This window comes from Xyrauchen texanus, chromosome 28 (assembly GCF_025860055.1).
Source record: "Xyrauchen texanus isolate HMW12.3.18 chromosome 28, RBS_HiC_50CHRs, whole genome shotgun sequence".
Taxonomy (NCBI): Eukaryota; Metazoa; Chordata; class Actinopteri; order Cypriniformes; family Catostomidae; genus Xyrauchen; species Xyrauchen texanus.
The window spans coordinates 18954003-18969878 of NC_068303.1; the positions used below are offsets into that span (position 1 = coordinate 18954003).

The 15876-nt window shown below is 39.2% G+C and overlaps 1 protein-coding gene across 2 annotated transcripts in view; it reads right to left on the minus strand.

The window, feature by feature from the left end:
• LOC127622194 (serine/threonine-protein phosphatase 4 regulatory subunit 4-like) overlaps nt 1–15876 on the minus strand; it is an 83418-nt gene that overhangs the window by 8754 nt on the left and 58788 nt on the right. For both annotated transcript variants that reach the window (XM_052096198.1, XM_052096197.1), the window contains 6 exons: nt 15539–15702; nt 3773–3892; nt 3004–3081; nt 1788–1871; nt 688–870; nt 497–602 (listed from right to left, as the gene is read on the minus strand). In XM_052096198.1, the coding sequence (XP_051952158.1) occupies nt 497–602; nt 688–870; nt 1788–1871; nt 3004–3081; nt 3773–3892; nt 15539–15702 (735 nt within the window). The remainder of the gene's footprint in view (nt 1–496; nt 603–687; nt 871–1787; nt 1872–3003; nt 3082–3772; nt 3893–15538; nt 15703–15876) is intronic.

A 15876-nucleotide genomic window follows, 5' to 3' on the forward strand; every position in this document is an offset into this window, starting at 1 on the left:
GTTGCTTCTCGATGAGAAACATACAGACTAACAGCCTGGAACATCACAAATATGGACAAGCAGAGTGATACAAGCAGGGGATCATCCCATTGCTGTTTAACTAAATTCAACACTCATAAACATCCCAGATTTCAGATTTATTTAAAAGTTTTATAAAATGTTGTCATATAATTGTATTTTTTAAAATAAATTCATACAATTTTAATCAAATAGAAAAACAAAACGATTATTTTTCAACATACCATTACATTATTTTTATCCAATAAAGGGCTTCTATACAGATTCTTACAGCACAAAACACAATATTGTGTTATTATTTATGTCAAATACAGTGCACAGCAGAGCTTATAATGAGGTGACATTCCACGTTTAATAGTTGATTCCGTTTTTATGACTGGATTCTGTGATTCCATCCATTTTACGCATTGCGGAAATCATAGGACCCTATTAGAGGAACTGTTTGATTAGAGGATCAGTAGTATAATATAACCATTACCTTGCACTATTTTGCTGATTATCTCTTGCCGCTGTTCCTGTTTGCGATTATAACGCAAGAAAACACATAATGTTCTGGCAGCTTCCCGTTGGACTGGCAGAACATTCTAGGACAGCATAAAGAGAAGAACAGTTTAAATATGTTTGAAGTGGGAGACTGTATATGCAACATTGTGCGTGTAACAAGTTTACATTGGTAGTGATGATGCTGAACATTCTGGGAAGGAAGCGAAAGTAGATCTGGTCTCCAGAGATGACACGGGGCAGACAAGAGTAGCACAGCAGAAGTTTCTCATGAACCCGCCAGCGCAGTGATGATGCTGCTTTCTGTTCCGCCACCACCAGAGCAGGCACCAAGTCTGGTACATTCACCTGCTGTAAGGCCAGGAGTGAGAGAAAGTTATTTGTCAAGTAATTCCTAATCTATTTGTTATTTTGATATTATATTATTTCTAATTTATTTTATGTTCATTTGTGTTCTACAGAAGAAAGCCATGAGGGGTGGCATTAGAGTAAATGATGAGAGAATTGTACATTTTTGGGTGAACTTTCCCTTTAAGAAAACGGTTTATTCCAGGATTTTGCAGTAAGTGGTCTTCTAAAATGTAATGCTTTTGCCATATAAGGAATTATTATGGTAACGTGTTTTAACACACAAGGTGTCTGTCTGAGAATATGGCTCACGTGTCCGCATAAGTGGTGTTCTTATAGGTTTTTGTAGAGTGTGCATGTGCTCAAGTGCGCCCGGATAAATCCCAAAGTCTGATGTAGAGGGAAGTCACATTATTACAACACAATGCATCTGTCACATGACACAGTGGATGCCGCTTTCATGTCTTCTGCAACTTTCTCACATTAAACGGCTTTCTGGCATCAGTTTCAATGAGCTGTTGTAATTTTATATCCATTTGATAGCCGCAGACGCCCCCTGCATAACATCATTAATGCTCTTCTAACTATTTTTATTTTGAGTAAATATTGTGTAAAATGTGTTCTTTTACGTTTTAGCAATTTCGTATAGATCTTTGCAATCGTTTAATTATGTTATATATACAGTATCAGCCATCTGCCAACCTGCTCTCTAGATATCAGTTTTGGCATTGGCCAAAAAAAATATATATATATATTGACCAAAAGTAATAATTTAGTATCATGTACCATGGTATTACCATCTGATGCAATCAGGGCACCAAATTACCTCCTGTGTTTTTATATTTTTTTTTTTATACATAAGGCAAACATTAAAACCAACACACACAAGCAAGATAAACCACATTTACAGGAGCTAGTACCTTGCTCTCAGGTCCTGCTCCTTCCCCTCTGGAAGTGGCCTTCTCCAAAGTCTCCTGAAGATTGTTCAACAGAGCATCGAGTACCTGCAGTCAAAAGCCCTTCAAGTCAACAACATCTTCTCTTCATCACGTTTCATAAAGACATTTCTACCATCCCAACAAAGGCCAGGAGATAAGTTTGTGTAAGATCACTTTGTCATGAAAACAATTATAGGGGTAGTTCAACCACACATGATACGTTAGCCTTGTCACCATACATTTTCATTATATGGAAAAGGCTATGGTGACTGAGGCTGTCAGTCCTTGACATTCAGCCTAACATCTCTTTTTGTGTTCCATGGTTTCTTAACCAAACTTGTTTTTTTGGGTGAATACACTGTCTCCGTCATTAATCACTAAAATCACTATGCCTGATAGCCTACAATATTCAGTGAGTTCTGCATAGCACTATAGTGGATGGTTATGCAGGGTGTGACTAACAGTTCTCAGGGGATCATAACAGAATAAACACTGCCACACTCAGCCTTAGATAGTGTTTCAATTCATCCTACACACAACCTCCACAAAGGCTCGCAAACATGTGCACGCACCCCCATACACACACACTTGGCTTGGCATGTCTGGTGGTTCTAATAAATATTTGCTAGATTGGTGTAAAAATAGTTCACCCAAAAATGAAAATTCTGTCATCATTTCCTTACCCCCAGGCCTTTCCAAACCAAATTTCACGTTTCAAATGTCTTCTGTTCTTGCGTGTCTTGTGACCAAACATCTGGAATATAGAGCTTGAGTTCTATGGACTACTTTTTTGGTGCTTTTAAGAATTTTTGGAGCTTTAAAAATCTGTCAATATTTACTTCCATTGAAAGGAAAACAGAGAATTGGAAATAAATTAAATTCTCCTTCTGTGTTCCACAGAAGAAAATAACAGCATAGGGGTTTGGAACAAAATTAAGGTGGAGTAAATAATGACAGCATTTACATTTTTGGGTGAACTATTCCTTTAAGGTCTAAAAGTGATTAAATAATGTTATATGATATACAATGACCCTAGTCCTAGGAAAGACTGAAGCTTTCTGTGAAGAAAATCACCACGTCTCACAAAAGAGTGTGCCAAGGAAAAGGACATTTCTGAATGAAGCTGTCACACACAGACAGCTGAACACTCTCTTTATAAACAAACATACAAACACATAAACCTTTTTTCAGGTCTCACCTCTAATGAATCATCCTGCAGCAAAGTAATTATCTCTTTGTGTACGTAATGCACATTTGGGCCCAGCAATTTCACCACCTAATGCAGAAAGATTAGAGAAGATTGTATTGTGCATTCTGAACAGGCTTCTTCCATCTACACTAAGTCCAAATTCACTAATGGCAGCAAGTAATAACATAATAATGGCATACAGTATATAATGCTAACAAGTTGCATAACATTCACAGAGCTGTCTGAGTTTTACCAATATTGAAAGTGTGTCAGTTAAATGTGATAAGCGCTACCAAATTCATTTATTTGCCTTGTGCTAATGTACTACAGAATTATCTTTTCTGATCAATCTAATGAACCCATTCTACAGACATTTACAACTATTAAGAAAAGTCTAGGAATTTTGAAGCAAGTTATATGACCTATCTGCTGAAAACAACCATATGTTGTGTTTTGAATGCTGGACCACAACACTGGTGCTGGTGCGTAGGTAATCCTACATAGTTTTTTGACTATCTTAAGTAAAACTTCCCTGGTTAATCTACTGGTAGTGGTCGACATGGCTATGCTGGTTCACCAGCAAGACCAGCATTATCCAGCATAAACCAGACTAGACCAACATGGAACTGCATGCTGGTTAATCTAGACTTTTAAGCAGAGCTGAGTTTAGTCGAGTTGCAGATAGACCAGTAAGAGAGGAGAATTCAGAGGTACTGCTATCTATCAAAATGTGAGACCCCTTAATAGAAAATGTTTAGATAAGAATGTGAGTTTTTACCTCATGGAAACCCTCAGCTGCCGTCTTCCGTACTGAAATCTCTGGATCATGACAGAGACTTGAGAAGGTGTGATATAATTCAGACAAGAAGTGGTTTGGATCAGCAAATAACACCATGGCCTGCAAATACAAATGGAGAAGAAAGAAAAAAAAAAAACATTGTAGGTTGTCATTTCTTACATTTCTCGAATAGTGTGACTTTCATTCCCATGAAAAACAGCCTGTGATCAAACTGGCAAGATTTTGTTTAATTCTACTCAAAAACATCCCTTCAAACTCCAGTCACACAGGAAAATGATAATGTACTAGTCAAGAAAGTAACCTAAATGATAACCTCAGCTGCTTTGAAAATCAGCAAACTGTATAGATCTGCCTATAAGCTCTCAGTCACTCAAACAGACTTTCAGCTGCCTTCATCTCACACTGTTCTCAGAAAGCACAGGTCTATGCTGAGTGACAGACACCATAAATAACCAGACTAACAACAGAGGAGCACTTCAGTGGTTGATGACAGAGTAATCAAAGGTGTAATTTCCTCAAATTAGATATTCTAGAAGTCTTTGCTTCCACTGACAGAGTTAAAAATAAGTAACTCTGCTTTAGAATATTGGCTGGTCAAAAGGCCTTCTAGTCATGAAATTACATGGAAATACTGTTTTAAAATGCAGAAGCAAAATGAAAAGCACATTTTCTAAAGCAACCACATACATTTTGTGTCACTTCTATGTCTCTGTCATGTCAGCTTGAGTTCTTGTCTGGTTTTGAACAGCGCCCAACACTTCATGAGGTGCGCTACCACGCAAGCTAAACATATTGGAATAAAACGTTGCAATGCTCATGTAAATTTCACGAGACCAGGCTGAAAAATCCAAGTGACAGTGAGGCACTTACAATGGAAGTGAATTGGTCTAATTTTTGTTAGCACTTTATTTTACAGCACTGTTCTACATTTATGTACTTTATAATTACAACAACTATAGTAATTACTAGGAACTAACACTAAACCTAACCTGATGGAACTTTATTTTACAGTACTGTTTTACATTTACATACTATATAATTACAACAACTATAGTAATTGTTAGGTACTAAACCTAACCCTAACCTTAATCCATATTAAGTACATGTAGTTACCTAATATTACTCAGTAATTTCTTGGGTAAGTTTCCTGGAAGTACACATACTGTAAAATAAAGTGCAACCACATTTTTAGAGGGTTTAAAGACAAAAATGCGGAGCTTAAAATGTTATAAAACTATAAACTCATGTAATATTTGAGCTGTAAAGTTGTTTAAATCATTGTAAATTAAGTGTTTTAGAGATACAATTGGCTATAACGTTACACAGAAAAGGTTAGAAAGCGATATTATCACAATAAAATCATGTTAACACACATATTGTTTACATTTTGTGACTATACTCTTGAAATAGTGAATATTTAAATGTTTATGGATTGGCCCCATTCACTTACATTGTAAGTGCCTCACTGGAACCCAGATTTATTGCTTTTTTTAAAGAAAAGGAAGGGCAAAATCAAAATAAATGTTCATGGTAATCAATATTATGCCACAAATGCTGTTGACTGAGCTAAACTTGTACTGAACCTGGAATATTCCTTTCAAGCAGAAGTGAGTATTTTTTCTACGTTAAAATCCCTTCTCTATACAGTACCAGCTTGATATGCAGAGACACTATAAGTCATTTGTAGATGGATTTCGCCTAATAGTGTAAACACGAACAATGTTTCCAACTAAGAGTTTTTTGTGACAAAAAGTGTAGCGCATCAAAAAGTTTACCATTTACGGCTTTTCTTTTGTCTGATCTTAAAAATATAATAAAAAAATATGCTCTCGATGCAGCCAAGTGTACCTGACTCACTGAACATTCACTTGACTGTCTGAGGAACTAAGAGCCATTTGTGTTTCTTTTTGTGTTGGTTCTGCCTAGCGGCTGGAGTTTGTTTTGTGGAGTAACACTCCTTTGGGACAGTTTGTGGATGAACTTGCACTTTCTTTGTGCTTATGCCTCCCCCTGGATGGAGTCTGTTTTGTGGAATATTTCTTGCAAATCATTAGAGTGATTAGGGCATCTGTTCCACTCATGTAACGGCCGAATGGGCCAGCTCACTGAACATTTGTTTGACTGCCAGAGGAAACTGAAAATTTTTTTGTGCTGTTCCGCTAATTCAGGGGTCAGGAACCTTTCGGTTGATGTATTTTTTCAAAAGAGCCATACCACAAACGAATCATTTACAATGTTACTAAGTTTTTCAATAAAATACCATGTTTATATTGCCCATAGACTAATCAAAAACAAACAAATAATCCATTAAATGACTTAATTTTACTTCATAAACATTTTTACTTCCCTTTTGGGATGGGTGATATGTAAAAAACATTTGAATGATAATCGCATTTAAAATATCAATATATGATTATATGTTCAATAACCAAGGTCGGTGAATATTTTTGCTTTATTGATTTTGCTTTAAAAATTTAACTAATTTATTGAAACACGAAAAACTTGAACAAAAGACATTTCTAAATTCAAATTGCACTTTAAACTAAACGAAAAATCAATACTAATAATGACGTCATAAAAAAAATCTTATATATAACCACCTCCCCAAATCCAAACATTTACCGGCTCCAACGGCTCCATTTGCCATCACGCAAGTATCAGTATGCAGCAACAGGTGAAAATTACTAGCATACAACTTAAGAAATATATACACAATTATAAATGTAAAGATAATTATAATAATCATCATAATTAAAAAGCCTAAAAAATTCTTGTGTTCCCAAAAATGCTGCCAAATGTGTGTTCTTATTGAATGTGTTTGTATTCCACTTTGGTCATATTTATAATGCCTAAAGAAAAAAAATAGAACTCAATTTTAGGTTCAAGGCGAACGTGTCTTGTATTACCTTATGATTTAATCACTTTCGTCTTTGTTTATTTATTACACCTGCAGAGTTGCGTTCACAATGTGTAAGAGCGAACTAAACTCGCAGTACCTCACGAGATGATCGGAGATCATTTGCAGCATTCTCATAGACTATATTATTCTTGTAAACAGTTTTCAGTTTACATGAACTTGTTTCAAGAGACAGGGTCCCGTTGCACGCCTCTGAACAGTGAATCAGACATGAGCATTGACGGCTTTTCTTTTGTCTGTTCTTAAAAATATAATAAAGTGTGTTTCTTCAAACACGTCAGCATTTCTTGTCATGTGTCACTCCGAGACACCTTTAGCAGGTAGATGAGCAGAATTACTTGTGCATGAAATGCATTTGCAGAGGAGATCGCAAACTGGATTGAGTCTTGTCACATTTTGCGGGTGATATATCATACCCTGGTTGCACATAAAAAATAACGAACATTCATAAAACAGCTTGTGGAAAATTCTCTTAACAGCTAAGATCAATAGTTATTGGGAAACAAGTCCCAGAACTCTATGAATGTTCATGTGTTAGAGAAGCTTTCATTGCACTCAGAGCTCACTGCACACACATCAAATCAGATGCACATCGGTGGCTTTTCTTTTGTCTGGTCTTCAAAATATAATCACGTTTCATCAAATGCGTGTCTTTCTGTCTAATTTCTTGTTATATATCTCTCTGACAAGTCTTTCAGGTCACCTTCCACAGTGGCTGGAACATCAGCAAAATACTCAGCATGAAAAATCCACATTTGTCAGATGTTCATTTCAAACCTTGTTAACCAGAAGTAGGCTGTAAAATATGGGACAAAGGAAACCAAAACAGTGTCATTGACTTCAAGGTTTGCAATCGCACCCACACTTTATGTTGGAAAAGTATCTCTAGAAAGTTTTAAATGATCATGTGTTGGTGAATGGTGAGAGACCCGGCGAGCCACTCATTTTTAACAAAGAGCCATAGGTTCCCGACCCCTGCGCTAGTGCCTGGAGCTTGTTTTGTGGAGGGACACACCTTTGGAAAAGTTATGTGGATGAATCTACATGTTTTTCTGTGCTTATTCTGACTATTGGCTAGAGTTTGCTTTATAGATTATTTTCTGTTGGGTAATTCTGTCTCACCAAAAAAGCAATGCACTTGAGCAACCATCAGCAAATTGTTTTGGGGACTCTCGTAGGCATACATGGACTGTTTGATTTTAGAGGGATGGACGCCGGTCGGCGCTGTTGTGCACAGGGTTAATGCGCACTTTTTCTGTTTTTGTTCTGGGGGATGTTCGGGATTGATTGTTTCACCAATGTTGGAATGTGGTCTTTATAATTTTATTTTTGACACAAATTGTTTTCTCACATGTCAAAATGTCAAATGTTAATACGAGCGGATTGTCTCTCTCCACGTGGAATGTGAATGAGTTGGGGCACCCCATCAAAAGAAGGAAGGTTATTTATTTTCTATTTTCTTAAACGTAAGAAATTTGATATAGTGTATCTTTCCCCACAGGCAAATTTGGGAAGATCTGGGGTGGATATGTTTTCTATAATGTTGGCTCAAGTAAGATCAGGGGAGTTATTAAATGGATAAGTAAACATCTACAATTCAAATGTATTAAACAGATTAAAGATAGATTAGGAAGAGTCATTATTGTTTTAGCAGAAATTCAGGGGCAAAGGTTGATTTTGGCTAATATTTACGCACCTAACACTGATGATCAGGGCTTTTTTATAGATCTTGAAGGGATGTTGCAAGCCGTTGGCACCCCTCATGATATAATATTGGGAGGAGACTTTAATCTTTTGATGGACTCAGCCCTTGATCATAGTGAAGCCAAAGTGTGTAAGCCCCCTAGAGCAACAATGATGCTTCACAGGATGTGTAAAAATCTGGCTTTTACAGATATTTGGACACTTTTGAACCCATCTGGTAGGGACTATACATTTTTTAAGATTTGTTCTAGAATTTTTTTTTATATCGAAGTCTGTTGTGGATTGCTCAGTTAGAAACATCTTAGTCTCAGATCACACCCTGGTGAGTTTAGAGGTGTTGTCACATATGGAGAAAAAGAAACCATATAGTTGGCACTTAAATGTATCCCTTTTGTAAAATCCTGTATTCCAACAAATGTTAAAGGCTGAAATCAATGTATATATGGAGACCAACTGGTCCTAAGTATCCTCTGTGGGCGTGGATTGGGAGGCACTTAGGGGTCAGATCAGTTCTTAGGGGTCAGATCATACAGTATGCCTCATTCATCAAAAAATCCAAAGCACGAGAACTCGTGAAGTTGGAAGGGAATATTAAAAGTGCAGAGGCAGAGCTGAAGTGCCGAATGTCATCTGATGGCCTCAGAGAATTTACCCGAATAAAATACAGATATAATACTATTTTGTCATGGAAAGTGGAGTTTTGGCTATTCAGGGCAAGACAGTCATACTGTCACGATTCACCGTTGTCTGCTCTGTGTTTCTCCCCTGTCACTTGTCATCCCGAACTAACAGAACGACCGACAATAATGGATCTAGCAGCATTCTTCGCAGAACTGACCCAGGCGGATCTATCAATCCGCGAGTACTCCTACTTCTTCTCCAGCGTGGCGATCCACACCGGTTTTGATGACAAGCCCTTGAAGAACATATACCGGATCAGTGTACCAAAACACCGTTGGTGGAAATTGCCGGAGATCGGATCTTACACATGGCAGGAGTATGTGGAGCTCATCTTGGAGAGATTCGCCTCAGAGGAATCACCTCTCTCAATCCAGGGTCTGGCCAATGAGCCAACGCCCACGCCTGCCACGGCCAACGAACCAACGCCCACGCCTGCCATGGCCGACACGCTGGAAGCCTCGTCCATCCCAGAGATAGCGTTGCCAGCTTCGTCGGTCCGGAGGAGGAGGAGAAGAGGAAAGGCTTCTGCTCCTCAGTCTCCGCCTGCCACGGTCAGCGAGCCAGAGCCCGCGCCTGCCACGGCCAGCGAGCCAGCGCCTGTAGCCTCGACCGTCCCAGAGCCAGCGCCTGTAACCTCGACTGTCCCAGAGTCAGCGCCTGTAGCCTCGACCGTCCCAGAGCCAGCACATCCCGAGCCTTCCAGGGCTCCGCCTCTCGAGCCTCCCAGGGCTCTGCGTCCCGAGCCTCCCAGGGCTCCGCCTCCTGAGCCTCCCGGTGCTCCGCCTCTCGAGCCTTCCAGGGCTCCGCCCCTCGAGCCTTCCACGGCTTCAATCCCGGAGCCTCCCTCGGCTCCGCCTCCAGAGCCTCCCATGGCTCCGCCTCCCTCGGCTCCACCTCCTGAGCCTTCTACGATGTCGACTCCCAGGCCTCCAGACCCTGTCCTTGCCCTGTGGCCAGCTCCCAGGCCTCCTGAACTAGTCCCTGTCATGTGGCCGCCTCCCAGGCCTCCTGACCCAATCCCTGTCCTGGGCCGCCTCCCAGGTCTCCTGACCCAGTCCCTGTCCTGTGGCCGCCTCCCAGGCCTCCTGAACCTGTCCTTGCCATGTGGCCGCCTCCCAGGCCTCCTGAACCTGTCCTTGCCCTGTGGCCAGCTCCCAGGCCACCTGACCCAGTCCCCGTCTTGTGTCCCCCTGTCTCTTTGCCCCTTGTGCCCCCCTTGGACTGTCTGTTTGCCCCTTGTGCCCTCTTTGGTCTGCCCCCCCCAGAGCCCCCCCTTCACTCCTTGGACGATTTTGTTTTTTTATTTTTGTGGGGTTTTTTTTCATTTTTTTTTTTAGGATCGTCTGGAATCCGCTCCTTTGAGGGGGGGGGGGTTATGTCACGATTCCCCGTTGTCTGCTCTGTGTTTCTCCACTGTCACTTGTCATCCCGAACTACACTTCCCATAATCCCCTGCTCTCATCACTGCCAGTGTCATTGTTTCCACCTGTGTTTAATTAACTTATCATCATCCTTCTGTATTTAAACCCTGTTGTTTGTTCATTCATTGTCGGTCGTTGTATGTTATAGTTGTCCTTCACTGTGTTCTTGCCGTGCCCTTCGTCGATGTTTCTCATGTTTATAATTTGTTATCCTCCCGTGGATGTTTTGTTTGTGCACTGTGTTGTTTAGTTATTTTTAGTTATCTTGTTCACCTTGTGCTCCTTCATTATAGTATGCTGCATTTAGATCCTCACTCCTCGTCTGCCCTCATCTGAATCCTAACACATACTTTGAGTCAGGGTACAAAGCATGAAAACTTCTGGCTAGATATAAAAATCCGAGAGAGTCTTTTTCTACTACTCCCTCAGTGAAATCTGCTGGTGGTGAAATTTTTACCTCGGCCATTAATAATAATAATGCTTTTAATATATCTTGATTAATTCTATCTTGATCTCTATAGCTCCACATCTTCGTTTACTGATAAGGATTTTAGAAACTTTGTGGAACCGTTAGAATTCAATACTAATAATGACGTGATAAAAAAAATCTTATATATAACCACCTCCCCAAATCCAAACATTTACCGGCTCCAACGGCTCCATTTGCCATCACGCAAGTATCAGTATGCAGCAACAGGTGAAAATTACTAGCATACAACTTAAGAACTATATACAATTATAAATGTAAAGATAAGACGGCTCAGCAAACAAAATTATCTTGATTCTGGAAGAGCCAGATGACTTTGCTGATTTTTTTTTTTAGATCTTTTAGGCTCCACTTTTGCTAGAAGTTTAAATGGAATCATTAAAAAATGGAAAGCTTCTGCCAACCATGACACAAGCCTGGATCAGTCTGATTCTTAAAAAGGACAAAGACCCAAACAAGTGTAGAAGTTACTGTCCAATTTCCCTAATCTAGCTAGATGTTAAAATATTGTCAAAAATTCTAATTGACTGGCTAATTGAGCAAGTAAAGTTATGACATCTCTTATACATATAGATCAGATGGGGTTTATCCAGGGCCGCAGCTCTTCTGATAGCATTAGGCGTTTCATCAATATAATTTGGTCAGTGGCAAATGATCAGACTCTGGTTGCTGCCATCTCACTTGATGCCGAAAAGACATTTGATATGGTAGAATGGGATTATCTTTTTAAAATTTTTGAAATATACAGGTTTGGGAATACTTCTATTTGATGGATTAAGCTGCTTTATAGTCACCTGGTAGCAGCGGTACAAACAAATGGATTAATATCAGATTATTTTACTCTGGATAGGGGCACACGGCAGTGTTGCCCTCTTTCCCCATTATTGTTCTGTCTTGCTCTGGAAACATTAGCAGCCACGACAAGAAAGAAAGATTATTTTCCAGGGGTGGTGGTGGGAGATAGGGCGCATAAGCTTTTGCTTTATGCAGATGATATTTTGTATTTGTCTCCGACCCGATTAGATCTATGCCTGCTACAATCTCTCCCTGTAGATATCCCCCTCTCTTATTTCAAGCAATTTGATAGCATAGCAAAGTCCTTCATTTGGAATGGTAAACATCCCAGATTACATTTCAATAAGTTACATAGGCCGATTGACAAAGGTGTACTAGGGCTACCCAAGATTTTGTTTTATTATGCATTTGGTCTCAGACATTTGGCTCATTGGTCGCTCCCACCTGAGATAGCCCCTCCCTGGTTTTGTATTGAACAGGAAGATATTCCCCCTGTTTTGCCATTACAAAGCCTTTCTATAAAACTAACCGGAGAAGTTAAGATACACCCCGTTATCTCGCATTTGCACTCGGTATGGACAAAAGTGTCCAGAGTGTTTAATTTGGACATTTATTTAAATGTTGTCTCGAGCATATGGCAGAATACAGAATTATGTATTAATAAGTCCCCTTTTTGCTTGTCTGAGTGGATTGTGAGGGGGGTTACTACTCTCGGTGATCTATATGAGAGTGGAATGTTGAGATATTTTGAAATTTGGTTCAACATTTTGGGATTCCCAGATCTCAGTTTTATAGGTGTTTACAGCTGCACCACCTGCTCAGTACTATTTTTGGGAGTAGCAAACACTCCCCTAAGGCAGCAAATAATCTGGGAATGATGATTACTGCTTTTCGGATCACGAGGCATCAGTGTATTACTGACCGCTAATTCAGAGTCTGGGGGATGGAGTTTTAACTTCTATCAAGAGATTATGGGAGATAGATTTAAACTTGGTATTGTAGGAGGTAGGGGCGGTGGAGAGAGAGAGGTGGAGGTATAAATGTGTCTGACTATTAGTGTTGTCACGGTACCAAAATTTCAGTAGTCGGTACCAATACCAGTGAAATTCATGGTACTCGATACCATTTTCGGTACCAAAGCAAAAACAGGTTACTAAACAACACTCTTTTATTAACAAAGTCTACAAAACATTAGCAGCAGAACTAAGAACAGAAATATGCCATTGAGCAACACTTTAATTTAAATATATAATTTTTTAATTATAACAAAACTGAACAATGTATGCTTAAAGTATTTTTGAACACTTATATAAGATTTGCTTCAACTTTTGCAACTTTTAATTTAAGTTTTTACCAAGTACTAAACAAAAGCCTAAAAAAACAAGCATACAATATAATTAATAAAAAACAATTTACAAACTAATGTGCAAAGTGCTCTCTTATTAATAAAGCTGCATATTGCCAATTTTCTTCATGATAAGAAATGCATAGTGACATTATATATATATATATATATATATATAAAGATATTATGATTAAGTCGCGAGCAACCGCATTTTAATCTAGCTGCATTTAGCGTGCGCGCGCGAGGGAGGAGCGACCGAGGCAGAGTCTCTCTCAGCCGGGTGCAGTTTCAATCTCTCCCCCTGAGATCGGGACATTTGCGGAATTCATAGAAGAGGCACCGACCACACAGAGAAATGCCAGTTTCTGAGTTTATAGTTATTAACATGACCTGCTTCTGTATTATTTGAACTTTAATAAAGGAATTTTACTGCATTTAAGATGTTACGCCGGGATGTTTCCTTTAAAGAGCTCCGCCTCAGCTTATTCCACAACGGTACATGCTTCTGAATGTACTTTTTTTTTTTTTTATCATTCCCTAATACTTTGGGATCTACATAAAATAAACTGTGAAAGTTTAGAGTGCATCTGGACTGATCTGTGTAATTCTTCCTCCATCAGGCATGAACTTCTGCTCTCACGCGATATCGTTACAGTTTAATGTGATTTCATGTTACGTTAAATGAGATCAAATACTATTCATCAACGAACATTTTTCTCATCAATTTTGTATTTTCGACGATACCAAATGTTTCAGCCCTAATGCAAATGATAATATGCTTTTAAACTCACCTGCTTTATTTGCTTGAATAAATCCGGGTGTCTGTCTTTATTAAGTTTGATGTGTTCCCTCCTATCGTCAGAAAATTGCGAAAGCAGCGTTTACAAACAGGTTTTTGCTGATCTGTGATGTTTCCCTTTTCACCAGCCTCAAATTACCTGGCTTTTTCCACTTTTCATTTCGACATGATTCAGTTGAGGCTCCGCAGCAGCAGCAGCTTGTCGTCATCTTTTGCTTGTTGTGAGCGTTTGAAAGTTCCCGCCTCTGAATGGGTACTGGGTAGACCCGGTACCGACTTGGTACCGGGGTACCGGTATTTTTGACAACACTACTGACTATTATATATTTATTTTTTTTTTTGTTTGTATGTTTGTTTGCTTTTTTGTGTATATACTCATATATGACCACAGGGATGTTTGTTGGGGGTCAGGGCAGAGTTGGTGATAGCTTACTTTTGTAAAAACACCGGCAAAATTCCCTTTATTAAAGACGCAGAATGCAAAATTCAGAAACCCTTGTTATTGGCCGAGGACCAGCTATGGCGTATCGGCGAGTAAGTGTTTTTTTTACAATATAAATAATAGCTTAATATAGAACTGAAACAAAAAGACAACCACACAAAGGTGTCGGACAGCTGTCCGTAAATCTCTCTCTCTGTCGCACTGCAGCTTCCAGTCGGCCTTTATCCCTCTCTGAGGCTTGATTACCCTGATTAGGGGCTGGGTGTGTGTAATCACGACACAGCCCCGCCGTCCGCCCTGCTACAACTTTAAACTATCAGAACTATTTGTCCAATGCTGAGTTCACTTTCAGAAAATGAGCTTTTGAACATTTGAAAACTTTTCAATATTTTAAATCAAACCCTCTTTATCTCAGATCGCATTTGCTGAGCTTTTTCAGAAAATGCAAATTGCAATATGATGCTAAATTAGGGACATCTGGGAGGCGAAAGGTACACAATTTGCGATATACACACATTTCTGTATGGCTTAAGGGCAGATTTCTTATATGATAAACCAAAACTTATGCGACAAAGTGTTTAAGCATAATGTCATCATGCTCAGCATTTGTATTGATAAAAGGCCATTTGAATTGAAACAAGCAGAAGACGGCACATTTCGGCAAATCGTTTTTTACGCATTTTCACTTTGTCGATAAAAAAACAGCGTGAAAAAATTTATGGAAAATAGTTTATTGTAGCTCTGAGGAGATTTTTAAATATTGCAGTTTGTTTGAGCATTCCAACCATCCAGACCCAGCAACACAGTTTCAACCAATAGCTTTAGTTTGTCTGACAAATGGCAGATAAGGGATGTGTTTGGAAAACCTGTGTTAAAACAATAATTTTTGCAATTGTAGCTGCATACTTCATCTTTTATAATAAAAATAATCTTCCCTGACTCACTGTTCGCAAAAACAAGAAGACTTACCCCAAACTTACACCATTGGCTGAGCCTGAAGGTGACATGTCAGACTGCTCATATAAACAGTGTAATGTTTTGAAAGCAGGAAGACAACCTACAAATGGCTCAGTACGTATTACATAATATACACAATTCCCCTTCAAAGATGTCGAACATGATGTGTTTATTCTATGTAAGGCAGGAAAACTCACAGGGAAGTTGTAGGCACAGTTCCTGCGTACCAGAGCGTATTTGTTCTCCAGCTCCAGTGGGTAGGGCTGGCTCTCACAATGGCCATTTTCATGCTGCAGACCCAGACAGCACAATTTCTTATAAAATTCCAGAAACCAGAGGTGCTGCTCATCAGTGAAAGAGTCTGTTCAAGCAAAAGGTGTAAGAATACATGTCTTTAGCGATAAACCACCTAAACTAGAATGGTGGCTCAGCATGAGCCTGTATTTCAAATGTTCACATTGTCCTTGCCTTTGTCCCCTTTGTCTCACTGGGGGATTGTAATCCAAAAATATTTCCAAAAATGTTTTTTTTAGGT